Consider the following 18,440-nt stretch of genomic DNA (forward strand, 5'->3'; position numbering starts at 1 on the left):
ATCGCATCATCACTACAGGGGGGATTTATAGCCATTTATGTGGTAGTGATGTGTGAACGTACGTAGGCTTATAATGGGTCTGGTCACTTTTTCCCTCCTTGGGAGGATTTTTCCCTTGAGCATGTGTACACACTCTTATGATTGTGTATTTCTCTCTATATTTTTGTTTGCTTGCCACATTTTTGTGTGGGTTGTTTTCTTTTTCTCCACTCTAATGTTTTCTTTGACGAGTCATCTCTACTCAGTATAGTTTTATGGCTTTGGCATGTATTCTATTTTTTGGGATTGATTGACTGTCACCCCTCTCTAGACTAGTGTATATTCAAGTTATCATGATGTAAAAGAGGAAAGGATATGTTAGTGGAAGCTCCAATTGTTAGTAGTCAGAGAAAAAACCACTTAGCTTAAGGATCTATAAAGTGATGGGATTTTAACACGGGACTTGTACAGTTCATATGTTGTGTATATAATAATATGTTGTAGAGTCTTACCCTTGGTCAATTGTATGGCCAAGGTGTGCCAGCCATGAATAGCTAGATGTAACCAATAAATTCTCATGCCCTAGTTTGAGGTGGACCTTATACATCTTTGTATATCTTCATCATAGGCATGCCTATGTAGATGGTGTATAGGCAGTTGAGGGGCGTTATACATCTTTTTATAAATTCATCATAAACCTACCTATGTAGATGGTTTGTAGGCATTTTGCATCTGATGCCCTTTGACTATGTTACTTGAGTTATTATTAATATATAAAGCTATTCCTCTAAAGGAAATTATGTGCATGGAACATGATAGGGCTACCTATGTAGATGTTTTGTAGGCATTTTGCATTTGATGCCCTTTCACTATGTTACTTGAGCTATTATTAATATATAAAGCTATTCCTCTAAAACAAAAAGGAAAGTATGTGCATGGAATATGATAGGGCTAAGTTAATATGACTTAAAAATTTCCACCTAGGATGTTTTATGTTGATGAGAGTTTACTTAAAATCCCAAAGGGTTTTTCAAGTTATGAAAATTATAAGGGTTTATAAGCTTTCTTATAGGTGTAGCATACCTTCGAAGGGTTTACAACCTTTCTGCTTAGTGTAGTAGACCTTCTAAGGATTTACAAGCTTTCTCCTATAAGTGAAGAAAACCTTTTAGGACTACTCAAGTATTTAGTGAGGTAGATCCAAAAAAGTTGAAGTAGATTGAAAGAGATGTTGGGGGAGGTGGATATAACGTCGGTATGGATGACAAGCTTGTTCAATGAGAGGATTTAACTCAATTTGTTCCTCACAAAAAAGACTTGTTCATGAACCATTATAAAAGAGGAATTAGGAGCAAGTATGTTTTAGATATTCTTCTTATAAGGAAGGTCACTATTGGAGGCCATAGAGTCTTTCAAGGGGCACTTTTAAAGTTTCCTTATTATATATATTCTTCTTATAAGGAAGATCACACTTGGGAGGCCATAGAGTCTTGGGAGGCCATATAGTTCTTTAAGAAGGCCATATAGTCTTTTAAAGAGGCACTTTTAAAATTTTCTTACTGGTAGCTTCCCTCTCTCTCTCTCTCTCTATATATATGTGTGTGTGTGTGCGTGTGTGTGTGTGTTTCTATAAATATATATGTGTGTGTGCATGCACGTATGTATGCATGTATATATGTATGTATGTGTATATGTGTGAGTATATGTATATATGTGTAAGTATACATGTATGTATGTATACGTGGTGTGCATGTGTGTGTGCCAGGTTGCACTACCATTTTTGGCAGAAGCATTGGGTAAAGTTGTATGCCCCCCATGCTCGAATGAAAATGTCAATAGGTTTTGCATATTATGAAATACTGATAAACCCACACCACCAGATGTTGCCTTTGATGTGGAGTGATTGGCATGCCCTCCTAGGATGTCTTTTTAAAACTTAAATGAGGAAGATTTATTGGCCCTTGCTTCACTTGTGGTAAATTTACTCATATGCAATCAGATTGTCCGACTTTGCTATTGTAACCACCACCAGCCCCGTTGCAATGCAATCACGAGAACACTTAGGAAAATATAGTCATATGTAATTAGAATCTCCAAGTGTGCTATTATTGCAACCACCAGCAGCCTCCCTACAATGCAATCGAATGCTAACACTCTAGTGGAAACAATGCAACCCCAAAAGGAGAAAAATGTACAACATGTCCCAAATGTTAGCATGGACAAAGGCAAAATGAAAGTTGCATTGACCAGTTCTCTTATGCCAAAACCTAAGGATAAAGAAAAGCAGGATATAAATGCTTGGAGCAGACCCCAAAAAAATGATAAGACCGCGACATACTGTCTTGTGCAATTGGACAAAGATCGCCTTAGCTAGTGGAAGCCACGCTAATGTGAAATAACTAATGATGTTACAAGGTGTTTGTCAACTTTGGTCACACTGCTTGTGAGGGTTGGTCCATTATATGAGCAAACCCAAGGACTATATACAAGTTGGCAATACAAGTTGTTATGAACCAGCCTCCATTAGCTAGTGTCTTGTCTGCAAGTGTAGGAGCTCCATGTAGCAAGCCAGTCAGGCGTCCATACATTCCACCATGGCACAGTAAATTTGTGGCCAAATTGTGATATAGGAGTGGAAGTTGGGTAATTAACCCAAACCATATTGGCTATCTTCTTTGTAGGATTCCCTTTCCAAAACAATCTAGGTAGACTAGTCAACTTCAGGAAGTCTTGAACCTTTCGGGTTACGCTGCAAGGTGCACAAACATACTTAAAAAATATAATGACTCACCCTTTGGGCTTAAATTATACAAATCAAAAAATAATGCAAGATATTTTGCTTACTTATATGATGCTCCTACGTTTATTGCCCGACCAACCTCTCCTATGTTTGATTTAACCACACGATGGTATACTTGGTGACCTGCGTGTCACTTCCATTGGTAGACAATTCTAAAATGAAGGCTATAAAATCATGAAAATTCCATAGAATTTTGCAAACATAAATCATACCATCTATGTCCACGTTCTCATCTACAAACCCTTGCTAGCTTCCCTCTCCTGGTTGAAACTCCAAGTTCTCCTTCGCTCGTGGGTCTTGAGAAAACTTGGTCCTTTTCTCATTTTTCTTTGATGCAAATCCCAAATATGTTGTTTCTTGATTATTCTTCTTCACTTATTCATCAAACTCTGTTGCATTTATAAAAGATGAGAATATAGTCCACATCCAAAAATTAGGTCTATGCAACATGAAAATGTTGACACATCTTATGTTGTTTAAAGGGAATCTTAGTATGGTGGATCTTATCACTTGGATAATCCAACCACCAAGGGCAAACCATAACCTCCCAATGAGTCAAACCTCCAGTCCACAATTCATGTGGGTACATTAAGGTTGGCCCATTCTCCATTAGCCAATCCTGGCATTCTAATGGAAAGTCTCCAATGGAGTTTTCCATCTTCAATCTTTGTAGCCACCTATAAACAATACATCACAACACAATGATACATACTCAACCAAACATGATTGAGTTTATCCAAAAGAAGATTTAAATGATTTCTTGACATAAATGGAACCATATCTATACACTAGTAGACAACGAACAGATAGGTGTATTTGTGCTTGCTTCTCGGGAAGTAGGGAGCTATTCATCTCACTTTGTAGAGAATGGAATGCATAAGTGAAGTGCAACTAGCGACACGCTCTAAAAAACTTTAGCACATCACCAGGCACTTGCACACTAGATGCCACATCCATATCTAGGCCCACCATCAAGGCGCATGCTTGCTCCATCATTTGACTCTAGTGAAATATAATGTCACCATTCTTTGTTGTCCTTGGGAATACCAAGATCTACTTGTAGCCTCTCTCTCCCCACCAGCATCTTTAACACCTCTTTCTTTCTAGACACACATTTTTGCATATCACAAGAATATGATAGAGTAAGATTATAAATACAAATTATTCAACATCCATTAACTCAGGGTTAAAGTCATCCTTGCATGCAACCAGTATATATGATACTCTCTTATGGGCAACAAGCTCTCAAGCATGTGGGTCATCCTCAAAATCATCTATTCTAGCTGGAGATAATACCCATGAAGGGAAGGTGACCCCGGTGATGACACTTGACTATAGTGATGATGAGATGCTCTTCAACGATGTGCTTCAAAAGGAACAACCATGTGAGAGCATTATTCCTATCATAATGTCAAAGTATAGCAACACCATCTTGGTGAGGCTAATAAGGAGGTGGGGAATGTGAAAATTGTTGATGAGCTACCTTAAACATAAAATGGGGATTGCATTTTCGAATTGCCATCTGGTCAAGGTATGGTTGTGATGGAGTAAAAGTACAATGGACACCTATGGAGGACAAAGCCTATGACAGCAATATAGTGTTTGATGGTGTTGTGTGCATTACTCATTGTGGAGGAGCTTTTGAATGCCATAATCCTTCTTGTCCATGTTTATTAAATGTAGGATCCAGAAATGATTATCTCTTCAAGGGCCTATTGACAAAGAAACCTAAGCTCGAGTTTCTTGCAACAACAAATGGGGGTTCATTGAAATGTCATTTTTGCCAGAGCATTGTGATGTAGTGTCCATGTACTCCATACTTTGTTATGCCTTCCTTAAATGGCATGTCACGATTATTGATACACTTGGGCCAACACTCCCACAAAGTTTAAGAAGGGACTTCATGAAATCATCTCCTACGGGTGAAGAAATTGGTCGAAGATACTGTCCAATTGCAACACATTGCAGGTGCACGAAAGGTTCAAATGGATGTTGCAAAGAGGCTAATTAAGGAATTGATAATGAATAACTCTACTTCCACCATGCATCAATTTGGTGACACTGAGCTGACCCACATGTTTGAGGAGATGGGGTCTCTTGTGCAAACAAAAAGGTATGTTTTTATGTCCATTATTTTGAAAATATTCCAGTAAAATGATTTCGGTTTTTAAAATAACTAAATTGACTAGCATTATGTGATATTATCTCTATAGTCTCCAACGGATGGTTGCAACGGCTAAGAGGGACAGCTTGTTAGGAAATGGTGGGCTAGACAATATATTGGAACTGAAGCGAAAATGTATGTATGATTTTTTCCAAACAAGTCGCTTCTCAGGACAAGGATTTGAAGAGGATTGATGCTTCATATTCAAGATGTAAACAAAGGGGCTAGCGTCAGGGGTAGATCTAGTTAATAGGATGAATATGGAAGGGAAGGGTGATCTAAAAACAAGTTGGGTGATGTTTGATCACACGAAGCACGTAGTTGGATGGACAACTTTTGCTTGCCATGTGTATGATCCAAGGCAAGCCCAAATACTTAAGCCCTTTTATGTAAACACTTAACATTGTTGCCTCAACTAATGTCAACTCGTAGGTTGCCACTAATGTCAACTCATAGGTTGCCACTAATGTCATGTCTTGTGTGTTGGTTGATGTAGTTTTTGCGGGGGAGATCCTCATGTGACATGAAAGTTGAGGACAAGGAGGCATAAATCCTTTTTTGGGAGACATTGAATGAGGTGATTCTTCGAAATGGTCAAAGAAAGGCAAACTTTTATGGCTTCATGGTGGTAGATGAAGCTCAAGCAAGCTAGCTTGTAGTTCGTCATGCATTCAATGGTGGAGAAGACAATGTAATGGAAGGAAGAGAACGTTCATGTCTATTTCATTGGGAGAAAAGCTTGCACCTTGATAACAAAGATATGTTTTCAAAGAGCATCACGATGATCACAAAGATTCATGTGAGGTGGCGGCTAGCAACAACCAAGGAGGAAGTTGAACAATTATTTCAGGATATCCACTCCTTTTGGAGAAATCAATTAGCACCCACAAAGCAAGTTCGTTTCATGGAGAGCTGGCTTGGTTGGTGGGGTGTGAGGATGCACCATTGGGGACATGTCAGTGGATTGGTAAGCCCACTTTACACAAGTTATGTGTATAGTTATACATATGCTCATTCTCTTTACCTAGGGGATATGGATGAGTGAAATTTTTTTCTCCAGTGAACCTAGTTGACCCTTTATATTATTTTTCAATAAAGATTTGCTCCTTTTTCTCTGTATTAGGTCATAAGTGCATTTCTATTGGACCCAGGCTGTTTTTTTTAAAAAAAAAATTGTTAGTTGTTTTTTCCTATTTTGAGCAAAGTTTAAGAGTTTCATTATCTACCAATTAACCTTTAATTAGTAAATAGTCCAATAAATAAGGGTATAGACCCCCTTTACAATGGTAATTTATATATACATTAAAGTGGACTATCCGTTAATTTAATACATTATTCGCTAGCACCAATATGCGCAGTTAATACCATTATCAATGGTAGGCTACGAGCCGAGTATGGGTGGCGGTGTGTTACCTAATTAAGGGATAATTAATTCCTAACTAATCTCACTCAACCACCTAACTAATCTCACTCAACCACCTATAAATACCTCATGTAGTTGGCGGACTACACCTTATCTATTTCAACTAAACAAGAGTGGGATATGGCTGTAACACTGGTTAAGCCGCCCACTTTCCTTCGTTGTTTTCCGCCTTCACTTCGTTTTTCTGCGCCTTCAATCCATGTACATCTTTGGTTTTGGCAATAACGTTGTGCTACACTGTGTTCAGAGTTAATGTTTCTTTGTATTAGCTCTTTATTATTTTTAATCTATACACCACGCTACACTACTAAGTTTATTGCTTGCCTTCACCATGAACCCTTACGTTGTTCTACCCTCACCTTGAGAGTATTTCAGCTTGGCGATTTTATTTACGGTGTTTTCTTGCATTTCATTTATGATGTTTCTAGTGAGTATATCCTTCAAGCTAAGTTGCACTTTCATAATGTGGTTATCATACAACTTTTTTTGTAACTTTTATGCTTGTTAATGCCAATCTTGATGTTTGTATAACTCATAATATATATGTATACAAGTTAAAACTTATACAATATTGCCTATGTCCTCTCTTGAAGTTTCATTTAAATACTAATCAGCATAAGTACATAATTCTCTCTAATGTCCTTTCTATAGAGTTTTATTTTAATACTATTTAGCATGATTATATGGTCACTAATAGTTTTAACATTGTTTTACTAACACTAATAGTTTTAACAATGGTTTAATAACTTTAACACTAATATCTTACCCAAATGTTTTATTAACAATGTTTCATTTCTCACTATGGATTTTTCATTTAAATACTAATTTTCTCTTTGTTCTCTCTCTCTCTCTCTCTCTCTCTCTCTCTCTCTCTCTCTCTCTCTCACACACACACACACACACACACACACACACACACACACACACACACACACACACACATTTATATATAAACACCAATTTGATGATAATTGAAGAAATTTTCATTTTAACAGCTTTTGATTACTTCATTAGGTAATAATATTGCTTGCCATTTTTTCTACAATTAACTATGAGGAGCACGCACTTATTGACATAATTGGGACTTGATATAATTATTTTTAGGCCAATTATACTTATAATCAACAATATAATTAATCTCTTTAGGATTGTATTTAGTTATCACTTACTAATATATAATTATTTGAACTCTACACTTTGTTTGTGCTAATATTTTTGACTTAACCATTGTTTTATTTAATAGCCATAATAGAAGGATTAAAAGTCTCTCTCTTAACACATTGATTTAGATGGATGATCAATACTCTTTTCTAGCTTTAGAGTTGGTTTTGTTCTTTAAACTCTATTAAACGTGACAACGATAATAAGCGGATGAATAATGCTTGGATACTTGTCACCCATATAATGTATTCAAAGTCCTAACTTTGTATGTTGTCTGGTTGGTTGACATGTATAGTTGATCATCCCTTGGATAATGGTGGTTAAAGACGTTGCCACTCTGCTAGAGATATAAACATGTTCCAATTGTAAAATAATATTTTAATGATCGAGCTAGTACCATACAATCTTATTTCAGACTATTGTTATTTATTTCAGACTATTGTTTATTGTTTAACCTTTGTATTAATAATTCTCTGGTTGTGCAGTATCAATGGATCCCCTCTTTGGTAAAATCGGGGTATGCTGCTACTAATGTCTCACTCGCCATTCCTACTATTGGGACCCAATGTATTCTTTCATGCTTTAAAGGTCTAGATATTCATAAAAAATTATTGGATTTTGAAAAGCAAGCTTTGCTAACCAAAACCCCTTCTGCTTTTACTATTGCCTCTGTTAATGATTGGATTGCCCTTCTTGTTACTTCAAAAAAGGACCAAGCCTCTTTCGTAGAGGCCTTCAATAATTTACTTTCTTCTCTACCAGTTATTGACTTTCAGGATTCTTGTGACCTTAACTTCTATTTTTCTACCTTACCTTCTATTGTAAACAAGCTCTTTCAAATTAATGGTCTCCCCTCCATTCCTTTAGAAATAAAATCTACTCTTGAAATTGTCAATCCCCTCCTTGACTTTGATCTTTTGGACCATGATGAAAAAGAAGCCCTTTCTTCTTTATCATCTAAGCCTTATTCTTCCTTCTTCCTTCTTCCTTTCCCTCTCTCAGAAAGTGATTTCTCCTTCCTATTTGGGTGCTGTCCATCTCCTCCCTCCCCGACAACTTGAGTTGGACTCTATTATACTTGATCATAAATTATGGGACTTTGAAGTAATCAACCATCGTGCACCTTTCACTATCTCTTCCTTAGCCCTCTTTTGTAGTTTTTGCTTTGAAGTAGTGGATCAATGTAGGTCCACATCTATCCAAGCCAAACATCTACTTTCTAATGATTTCTTTTTTGAACTTGGACAAATTAAACTCTCAGATATCGATCCTTCTAAATGTTCCAACACGGCTCTGATTGCTAGAACTAAGGAACCCATTAATCACAAAACAAAGTTCGTGAACCTAAAAAATTCCTTAAAAACTATTGGAACACTTTTAGACCTTTTCTTAAATGCCAATGTAAAAAATCTAATCCTTACTCTACTTGTTTTGCTTCCATCATCTAGTTAGATCACCTACCAAAACCTTCCCAAATTATTCCCTCTTATCTATGTCTTTATTGGATGGGTGGGCTCCTTTCCTAGTGAAGTTAGGAGTACTCTCATTGTTTACTTTTGGTTTCATGACTTTATGCTCGAAGCAACCTGCAATCTAGATCTTTACACTCCTAATACCCCTTTGCTTCCTCACTTGCTTAACACCCCTGTTTCTAATACTATTGAAGCTATTCTTAAACCCACAAAGAATAGTGATATTAAAAGGCTTTCCATTACCCCAAGTACTATGAAATCTTCTACAAAGAAACCTTGTGTTTTTCAAGGTACAGAGGACTTCAACAATACCACAAAGGCTCTAGAATTCAACACCGAAGATGATCATGAAAGATTTCTTACTAAAAAAACTAATGATTTAAATTTACTTAATAGAAAGAAAAAACATAGTAAAAGTTTCATTCATCTCCTTTTTGTCAATAAACTATTTGATTTTTTGCACCTGATAAAGTATTTCTAGAAGTTTTAGAAAAGTTTGGTATTAATAAATCCTTTATTGATTTAAATATTGGTTTTAGTTGGAAGTTTTCTAGAAATTCAAACCACTAGATACCTTTTGTAATTTTCTAAATTATTCTAAACCATGCATTTGTGGCACCTCAAAGAGATTTAAGTCTTTTACGAAAGACTTTGAGAATTTGGGGTCCACACTCTTACAACCGACCCTTCTGTTTGTAGGGATCCTATGTTGCATGAATTCATGAAAAAAGGTATTAACCATATCCCTTTCATCCCCATTAATCCATACCCCATCATTAAAGAATTAAATACTGCCTGGTCTAAACTTTGTGCTTGGATGTGTATTAATGTCTCAAGTAAACATAACACTTTTATTAGATACATTGTTCTTAGAGATTTTAATTCTCTTTTTCCTAACCATAGGTTTAATAAAACACCCTAGTTCAAAGACCCTGAAATTATGAACGAGATTGAGTACCTTACTAACCATCTTTACATTTCTGGAACACCCACATTTATTTGTAAACATCTCATGAGACTTGTAGCACGTCAACTTAATTCCCTTGAGTTTTCTCCTTCTTCATGTACTAAAAAAAAAGTATTGGAGTCAGTGGGGTAAGCTTCTCACTCTCTTATGAGATTACCCCTTCTACTAGCTCTACCTTTCCATATATTATGGGCACATATAGGGTTCACAAAAATACCTTTAGATGACTAACTAATGCACATAACTGTATGTTTTCTAATATAACTGATCTTATTACTAAATTACTTAAAGCCCTAGATGTTGGTTTCATAGAATTCAATGAGAAACTTCACAAAGACATTTTTGCATCATCTTCACTAATGCTTATTGGATTATCCATAATCAATATGACTTTTTGATAAATCTTCCAAAGCATATCTACTTTATCTATACCTTTGATATTATGTCGTGTTATGAAGCTATCCATCATCAAGGTGATAATAGTCTAATTGACTCAATTACAAAATTTATCAGAATGATACAAAATTTAGGATATGGTGGCTTCAAGAAGTATAGAAAACAATTCATGCTTACTAAGAAAACCAAGGATATTGCTATTAACTTTGAAGATTTTATAGGTCTTAACCTAAGTTGGGAAATATTGTTTTTGTTCAAACTAAAGGCATCCCAATGGGATATTCCTGTTCACCCCTTTGGTGCAATATATACTTAGCATAGTTTGAATTATAATTTATTCGAAAATTGCCTAAACTTAAACAAGTTGATATGCTTAAAGCCTTATATTTGTTATTTTGCTTTATGGATGATTCATCATTTATTAACAATAATTTTATCTTGGATTTCCTTTCTCATAACAGGTCTATTGATCCTTTTGATCATTTGAGAATATATCCTTTGGATATGATTACCATCAAATCTACTTATAATACTTATTTTACCACTTATCGAAACACTTTTATCACCCTTAGCAGACCCTTTATTGGGGATTTTGAGACACATACTAACTGGAAAAAAGATACGTTACCGTACCCTAATGTTTCATTTATCCATGAAGACAGTAATAGACCAAAAAATATTGCTTACAAGGTTTGTGTTTCTCAAGTGTTACCTCTTATCTATAATGCACCACATGTCTCATGGGCTTATCTTGATTTACGTAGACTAATGAATCTTTTCGTAAATAATGGTTCTGTAATAACATTCTTTATTTTTTTTAAAAAAGAACACATTTCTTAAACTTTGGTTTGACATTAATCCCCTTATTAAACTTTAAAGTGGGGGGTAAGTCCACTTGGTGGGCTTACCTCATATGGACTTACCCTCTCGGATGGGGGTGGGCCACACACACACACACACACATAATGCAATTTTCTCCTTAATAAAAAAATGTACTTACACACTCACACTCTGGATACGTACACATATTCATTTACCTCATATTTTAGTTTTATACACACACATTCACAGACACACAAAAATATTCTTAATACTAGTATTAATAATGCTTCATATTATATTTAATACTTTCGGATATTAATATTTCATTTGTTGTGTATAAACTTATCTCATTGACTGAAGATTAATGGGGACATTGGTAGAATTCAATGTGTAATCTCTTTTAGCTTGATTATAGTATTTGGAATCTTAGTTTACCATTATTGTTATTGGAACTACATGGTTATCATTTCCTATATTTTGAATGCACACTATAATGTTTTCCCTTGTAATGATTTCTTGAAATATATAGTTTGGTACTAGGAAAATTTATGGTTGAATATATTGATCATAATGGTAATAATATCATGTTTCCACACATGTTTCTCTAAGTATAGTTATACATATACTCATTCTCTCTACATAGGGGATATTGGATGAGTGAAATTTTTTTCTCAGTGAACCTAGTTGACCCTTTATATTATTTTTAAATAAATATTTTCTCTTATTTATCTGTATTAGCTCACAAGTGCATTTGTATTGGACCTAGGCTGTTTTTTTAATAAAAAAATTTGTTAGGTATTTTTTCCTATTTTGAGCAAAGTTTAAGAGTTTCATTATCTACCAATTAACTTTTAATTAGCAAATAGTCCAATAAATAAGGATATAGACCCCCTTTACAATAGTAATTTATTTATATATTAAAGTCGGTGGAGTAATCGCGTTAATTTAATACATTATTCGTTGGCATCAGTATGCACAGTTAATACCATTATCAATGGCAGGCTATGAGTCGAGTAAGGGTGGCGGTGCGTTACCTAATTAAGGGATAATTAAGTCCTAACTAATCTCACTCAAGCACCTATAAATACCTCATGTAGTTGATGGACTACACCTTATCTATTGCAACTAAACAAGAGTGGGATATGGCTGCAACACAGGTTAAGCCGCTGACTTTCCTTCATTGTTTTCTACCTTCACTTCGTTTTTCTGCGCCTTCAGTCCGTGTACATCTTTGGTTGGAAATAACATTGTGCTACACTGTGTTCAGAGTTAATGTTTGTTTGTATTAGCTCTTGATTATTTTTAATCTATACAGCACGCTACACTGCTAAGTTTATTGCATGCCCTCACCACCATGAACCCTTATGTTGTTCTACTACCCTCACCTTGAGAGTATTTCAACTTGGCGATTTTATTTATGGTGTTTTCTTGCGATTTCATTTATGATATTTCTAGTGAGTATATGCTTTCAATCTGAGTTGCACTTTTATAATGTAGTTATCATACAGTTTTTTCTGTAACTTTTATGCTTGTTAATACCAATCTTGATGTTTGTATAAATTGTCTCATAATACATATGTATACAAGGTAAAACTTATATAATATTGCCTATGTCCTCTCTTTGAAGTTTCATTTAAATACTAATCAGCATAAGTACATAATTCTCTCTAATGTCCTTTCTATGGAATTTTATTTTAATACTATTTAGCATAGTTTTAACATTTCATTAAAAAAAATTTTGGTTGCCTAAGAAAGCAACTCGGCCTGCTTTCCTGGCTGCCTACCTACACCACAGAGAGAGGGGAATCCCCTCATGATCTGCCTAAGAAAGCAACTCGACTTGCTTTCCTGGCTGCCTACCTACACCACAGAGAGAGGCCTCCTGATCTGCCAGCGCCCACCTGGGCTGTCCACCATGCCTTGCCCTAGCCTGCCTATAGGGTTCTTTGACCTGCCCGCTCACTAAAGAAAGGAGGGGCCCTCTGCCATGGCCACACCCTTGGGCTACCCACTAGCTAAAGGTCACCTTGACCTGGTCGACGAGCCCAGGTGGAACCCTCTTCCTTGCCCGCAGGCTGCCGCGATCAAAGCTGGGCTCTTGCATGTCACCTCGGCCTGCTCACGCCCCCCAGGTTGGCCACCATCTCTCCAGCCACTGTTCCTAGGTCTGCGTGTACTCGTTGGACCCTTTCACTGCCCATAGGTGCACAACATTGTCCTACCCTTGGACACAAGACTATCAGAGCAGTCTGGGCTACATAGCCGCCATCTCTCTCTCTCTCTCTCTCTCTCTCTCTCTCTCTCTCTCTCGCTTGCAACAAACCTACACATGTACGATACAGGAAACATAGAAAGAACTCACTCGAAGGTGTCTCGCTTGCATCTTCCTCCTCCCGGAGAGGCTCTGATACCACTTTCAAATCCTGAGATCTCTCCAAGAAGGAAACCTACAATACAAGCCATGAAACGCAAGACGAAGCAACAAATCCTAACCCTACAAAGCGGAAGAAACATATATGGGTGCAGGCATACTCGCCACCCAACCATGACAGCCGTGTGAGCGAGGCTCACAATCTTGGCCGTCCCCATCAAGCCACTAGCTACAGCATCATGCCCTCGTGAGTGCCCTACCATCGTCCTCATGTAATGTCCCATACCACCTAGGGTTGTCCCCCCAAGGATGACGGCCTCCTATGCAATGGTGCTCCCACTCCACGTGCTTTGCACTCATGCTCCATCTATCGGTGTGTGCGCAACTGGTATCCCTCCCCCCAATAAATAAGGAAGGAACGCCGAAAAATCACACGCTATCAATAGCGAACCAAAAAGCACATGTCCGCCCATAACATATCACACTCTAGCTTGCCAATCTGCCCTTGACAACATTTTCCTTTTGGGATAGCCAAAGCAAAGACAACCTCAACTCATCCTTTGAGAAAGGAGCATCCAAAGAGGAACACATATCATCTGTAATGAGTTTGGGCATGCACTTCTAGGTCCAAGTGAGTTTTCTCGACCCTCCACCACTAGGGATCTATGGGAGAACGAAGGGCACCATGGCTTTCACTAAGGCTAGTACAGTATATTACACCAAAATCATCTAGAATATTTATAGGCCATACTTAAAATGTGCTTGTAAGTTTTTGGATCCAAATGCACCTTATGATTCTAGAATTTTTTGGTTTGACCATGTTATATGGTATGTTCTAAATCACTTGGAGGACCTGTTTCTAGACAAGCCGATTATGTTTCATCTATCACTTCTCTATTCTTGGCTCGGTGGCCAAGCACGAAACTTGGTTCTTGCTCAGATTACATTCATTCAGTTTTGCAACACAATCTTGGAGGTGCTTAGAGAACTTAGGGGAAATGAACCTTGTACTATTCTTACTACTTATGGCCAGTTTAAAGGGGTGAGTATGATAAACTCTTTGTTAAACCCTTGTATTAAGCATGACTCATCTTCCCCACCTAGGAAATGATCTTCTCTAACAATTGGTACACCTAATATTTTCACGTCTTTTCTTTCTCCTATGATGGGTAACAGTTTTGCAAGAGGAAAAATAAAATCTGTAATAGCTAGCTAGGGGATGAGGATGTGGTTTCCTTATTCGAAATCTTCAAGAGATGCAACATTCTTCTATTCTTACAGGTTGCAACAAGAGGACCGGCGACTCGCAAAATGCTCTATATCAGGAGGATGAATTGTAGGATACCATTTTCCAATGTCTCTTTGTCAATAATTTATTTGATTTCATCTCTCCTAGGGATGTGTTATTTGGTTCTTTTGACCATATTTTAGGCAATCATGATGAGATTAAACATATTAGAATTGGCTGGAAATACACTTCATCCTTTAAAAAAAGATTTTATCTAGAACTGTTTTTTTAAGAGGGGAAAAGATTCCAAAATGTTATTTGTAAGGATTATGATAAGTTAACCATTGATTTTAAGGAGTTTTGGACTCATGTGTGTACTAATAATCTTGATGTGGTGAAGGATCCTTATGTACTAATAATCTTGATGTGGCAAAGGGTTTAAATCATTTTCCCTCTAAACCTCTTAATCCACATATGGAAATTGACACACTTCTTGATTTCCTACCAAAAATTGCTAGAAGAATCCAATTGGAGTGTGCAAATTACCATGGTCTTTCCATGACCATTCCGCACATTTTTATGGAAATGAATAAGGGAATTCCAAAGAAATGGCTCTTGAGAAACGGATAGAACTTGGATGACACCTTACATTACATGTGAGGATTTTGAGATAAATTTATGATTGTCGGTTTAGATAAGGCCCCTAACAATGTAACTCTAATTTGCAAAAGACTTTCCTATTTGGTTGGATGAAAAAGACTCCTAGGGGATAAATCTACAAACTATGTGAAACCTTGTTTTAGATAGCCTCTGATCCTCCTTGTAGAGCTCAACCATTTGGGAATAACATGTCAAATTATGAGGATACTTGTACTTTTTCCCACATATAAGATACACAAGAATAAGTTTCGTTGGATTTCCAATGCTTTGTCTTGCACTTTCATTGAGACTACGTGCATGATTACTAACACTCTAAATTTGGTACTTGAAGATTTTCATGAGATCTCTGCCACTAAATAACGCAACTTAAAAATATTTCTTGGGAGTAATACGAATCCTTTTTGGGTGGTTAAAAATTCCATTGAGGTACTGATGGAAACAACAACAGCCCGTAGGAAGGGCCGCATGTGTAGGGGGTCCCACTCCCCTGCCACCTAGTCACCCAATCCCCCCACCATCCCTAAAAGGTGGATCCAGGGACAATGGGGGAGGGAATACCAATGTGGTATATAAACTCACAATGCAATGTGACAGGCCGTGAGGGGAGGAGCAAGGATAGCATCTCCAACATCTCCCCTCCCCATGCAAATAACAATGCACGGATTGCAGAACAGGAGGACCAGTATGAACCAACACTAGCAAAGGAAGGATGTCATGGCCATAGTGGATGTAGATATCAAATACGGACACACCAATAGCTAATTGTGGAGGCTGAAATGTGGATGCTCTGATACCAATGATGGAAACTATAGCAATTGTAGGGAAGGTCCGCGTGTGTAGGGGGTCCCACTCCCCTATCGCCTAGCCACCCAAACCCCCTACCATCCCTAAAAGGTGGATCCAGGGACAATGGAGGGGGGGATACCAATGTGGTATATGAACTCAGACTAAGGTGAGGGAGGACACCATGTGGGAAAAATGCAACATGTCAAGACGCGAGGGGAGGAGAGCAAGGGTAGCATCTCCAATAGATACTTCTAAACCTCCCCTCCAGAATGTATTGTAAGTTTACTATAGACATCACACAATATTAGGAAAACATACCTCTAATAGGTTTGGTTGGGCTCATGAACATACTTGATAAAGTATGCAAGTGGGTGTTTGAGCGAGGACAGATAAATGGTTTTAACAAACTTTAAAAAGGGCCACCACACGCTTGGTCAAAAGACCCTTGGTAGTTTTCCCTCATACAATTGACTACATAGAATTACAAACATTTTTAACTTAGCTTTTTAACCACATCATTATGCAGCTAGGGTCGGAGACTTTTAGGCAGCTTAAAGGAATTCCAATGGGATTCTCATGTTCACCAGTGATGTGTAGCTTATCTTTGCTTTTTTTGAATATAGCTTTTACTTATCACACTCATGCATCATATATAAGTCTATGCTTGAAATACTTGATTATTACTTTAGATACATGGATGATATACGTAGACATCAGATACAAGTATGTGCTTGAAAGACTTGATTATTATTTTAGAGACATGGATGATACACTTGCTTGAACAATCCACATTTCTCTTCCTTAATAAAAGAAATATACCTCGTTTGGAGGTTATTTCCATTGAGCCAACTTGGTCAAAATTTCTCGATATGGAAAACTCTGTCTTTGTTGTTTGCTAAAACTACTTATCTAAATTTGAAACTTTCACTCTACAGCCCTTTTACATGGGATTATGTGACACGCTATACTTGGAAGAGGAGAAACTCCCTATTGTACAGCTGAATTCGTAAAACACAAGAGTCATCCCTATACACAAGCAATAAACACTATATTTGTGTAATGAAGCAATTATATATGCACATGCACATGTATGGGTATGGGCCAGGCACATAGACCTTGGGTCCCTTGAGCATAGATTTGGGGCATGGGCATATTGATTAGCCAGTGTGAAATGGCCATAAGTGACCTTCATCTAGGCTATTGTACTTTTTATCACTTTTACCACTTTATCATATGATATACTTTACTTGGAGCTTTCATGGCCTTCTTGGCTATTGCCTTAGGATGGTGACCTACACCCATTCCTAATCCATGCGATGGTGACCTACACCCCATGCCTACTCTATATGGGCCTTGAGTAGATCCATCACAATACCTCAGCTTGGTCATGTTTCCTTTCTTGCGACTTGGACCCTTTTGTTGCATGTGAAGATATTGTAAAGCTAATAAATAAGTTCTAAAATAATGGCTTTTAAAAGTCAGACATTTTCATATTATTCATTAAAAGTTTAGCTATAAATGATTGGCATGTGATTTTCCTTATTTGCTTTATCACTTTGCTGAGGTAGTAGACCCATACTCATGGGGCCTACTGCCTCACTTTGAGTATGGTGCCTGGGTATAGGAAGGTGCATGCGTGCACACACACACACACACATGGTAGCTTTATGTTAAGTTGTAACCACTCCTATTTTGGCTATATGATTGGTGCCACACACACGCGCACACACACACACACACACACACACACACACACACACACACACACACACACACACACACACACACATACACACATGGTAGATTTATGTTGAGTTGTAACCACTCATATTTTGGCTATATGGTTGGTGGCCTTCACAATAATTCTATATTTGGGACTGCTTGGTCGGCTTTGAAAATTGCAACTTCTGCTATGAGGAATTATTGCTCGCCTTCACTCTCTTCCTATTTTTAGGTCTGGCCAACTATTGTGAGGTAGATGACCTCTGTTATGGGGATTTACTGCTGGAATATGCATTTACATGAAAGGATTGTATCTAGTATGGCACATCTGCAAGCTATATATATCTCCTATATTCAAGTAATAGGGCCTAGCTTCTCAATGCTTGCTAGTTTTATCGAAATGTTGTTATTGTGGTTCACTAAGGATACTTTCTGATGATACTTTTCATCGTGTACTTTTAAAAACATGATTTATGTAACTCTACACTT

General features: G+C 37.2%; 1 protein-coding gene across 1 annotated transcript in view; it reads left to right on the forward strand.

Moving 5' to 3' along the window:
* LOC147607770 (uncharacterized) overlaps nucleotides 1–8,262 on the forward strand; it is a 54,181-nt gene extending 45,919 nt beyond the window's left edge. Inside the window, exon 5 of the mRNA XM_086789731.1 lies at nucleotides 8,013–8,262. Within this exon, the coding sequence (XP_086645857.1) occupies nucleotides 8,013–8,037 (25 nt within the window). The 3' untranslated portion in view covers nucleotides 8,038–8,262. The remainder of the gene's footprint in view (nucleotides 1–8,012) is intronic.
* The last annotated feature ends 10,178 nt before the right edge of the window (nucleotides 8,263–18,440 follow it).

This window comes from Cibotium barometz, chromosome 54, assembly GCF_041138505.1.
Source record: "Cibotium barometz isolate CiBa-2024 chromosome 54, ASM4113850v1, whole genome shotgun sequence".
Classification (NCBI taxonomy): Eukaryota; Viridiplantae; Streptophyta; class Polypodiopsida; order Cyatheales; family Cibotiaceae; genus Cibotium; species Cibotium barometz.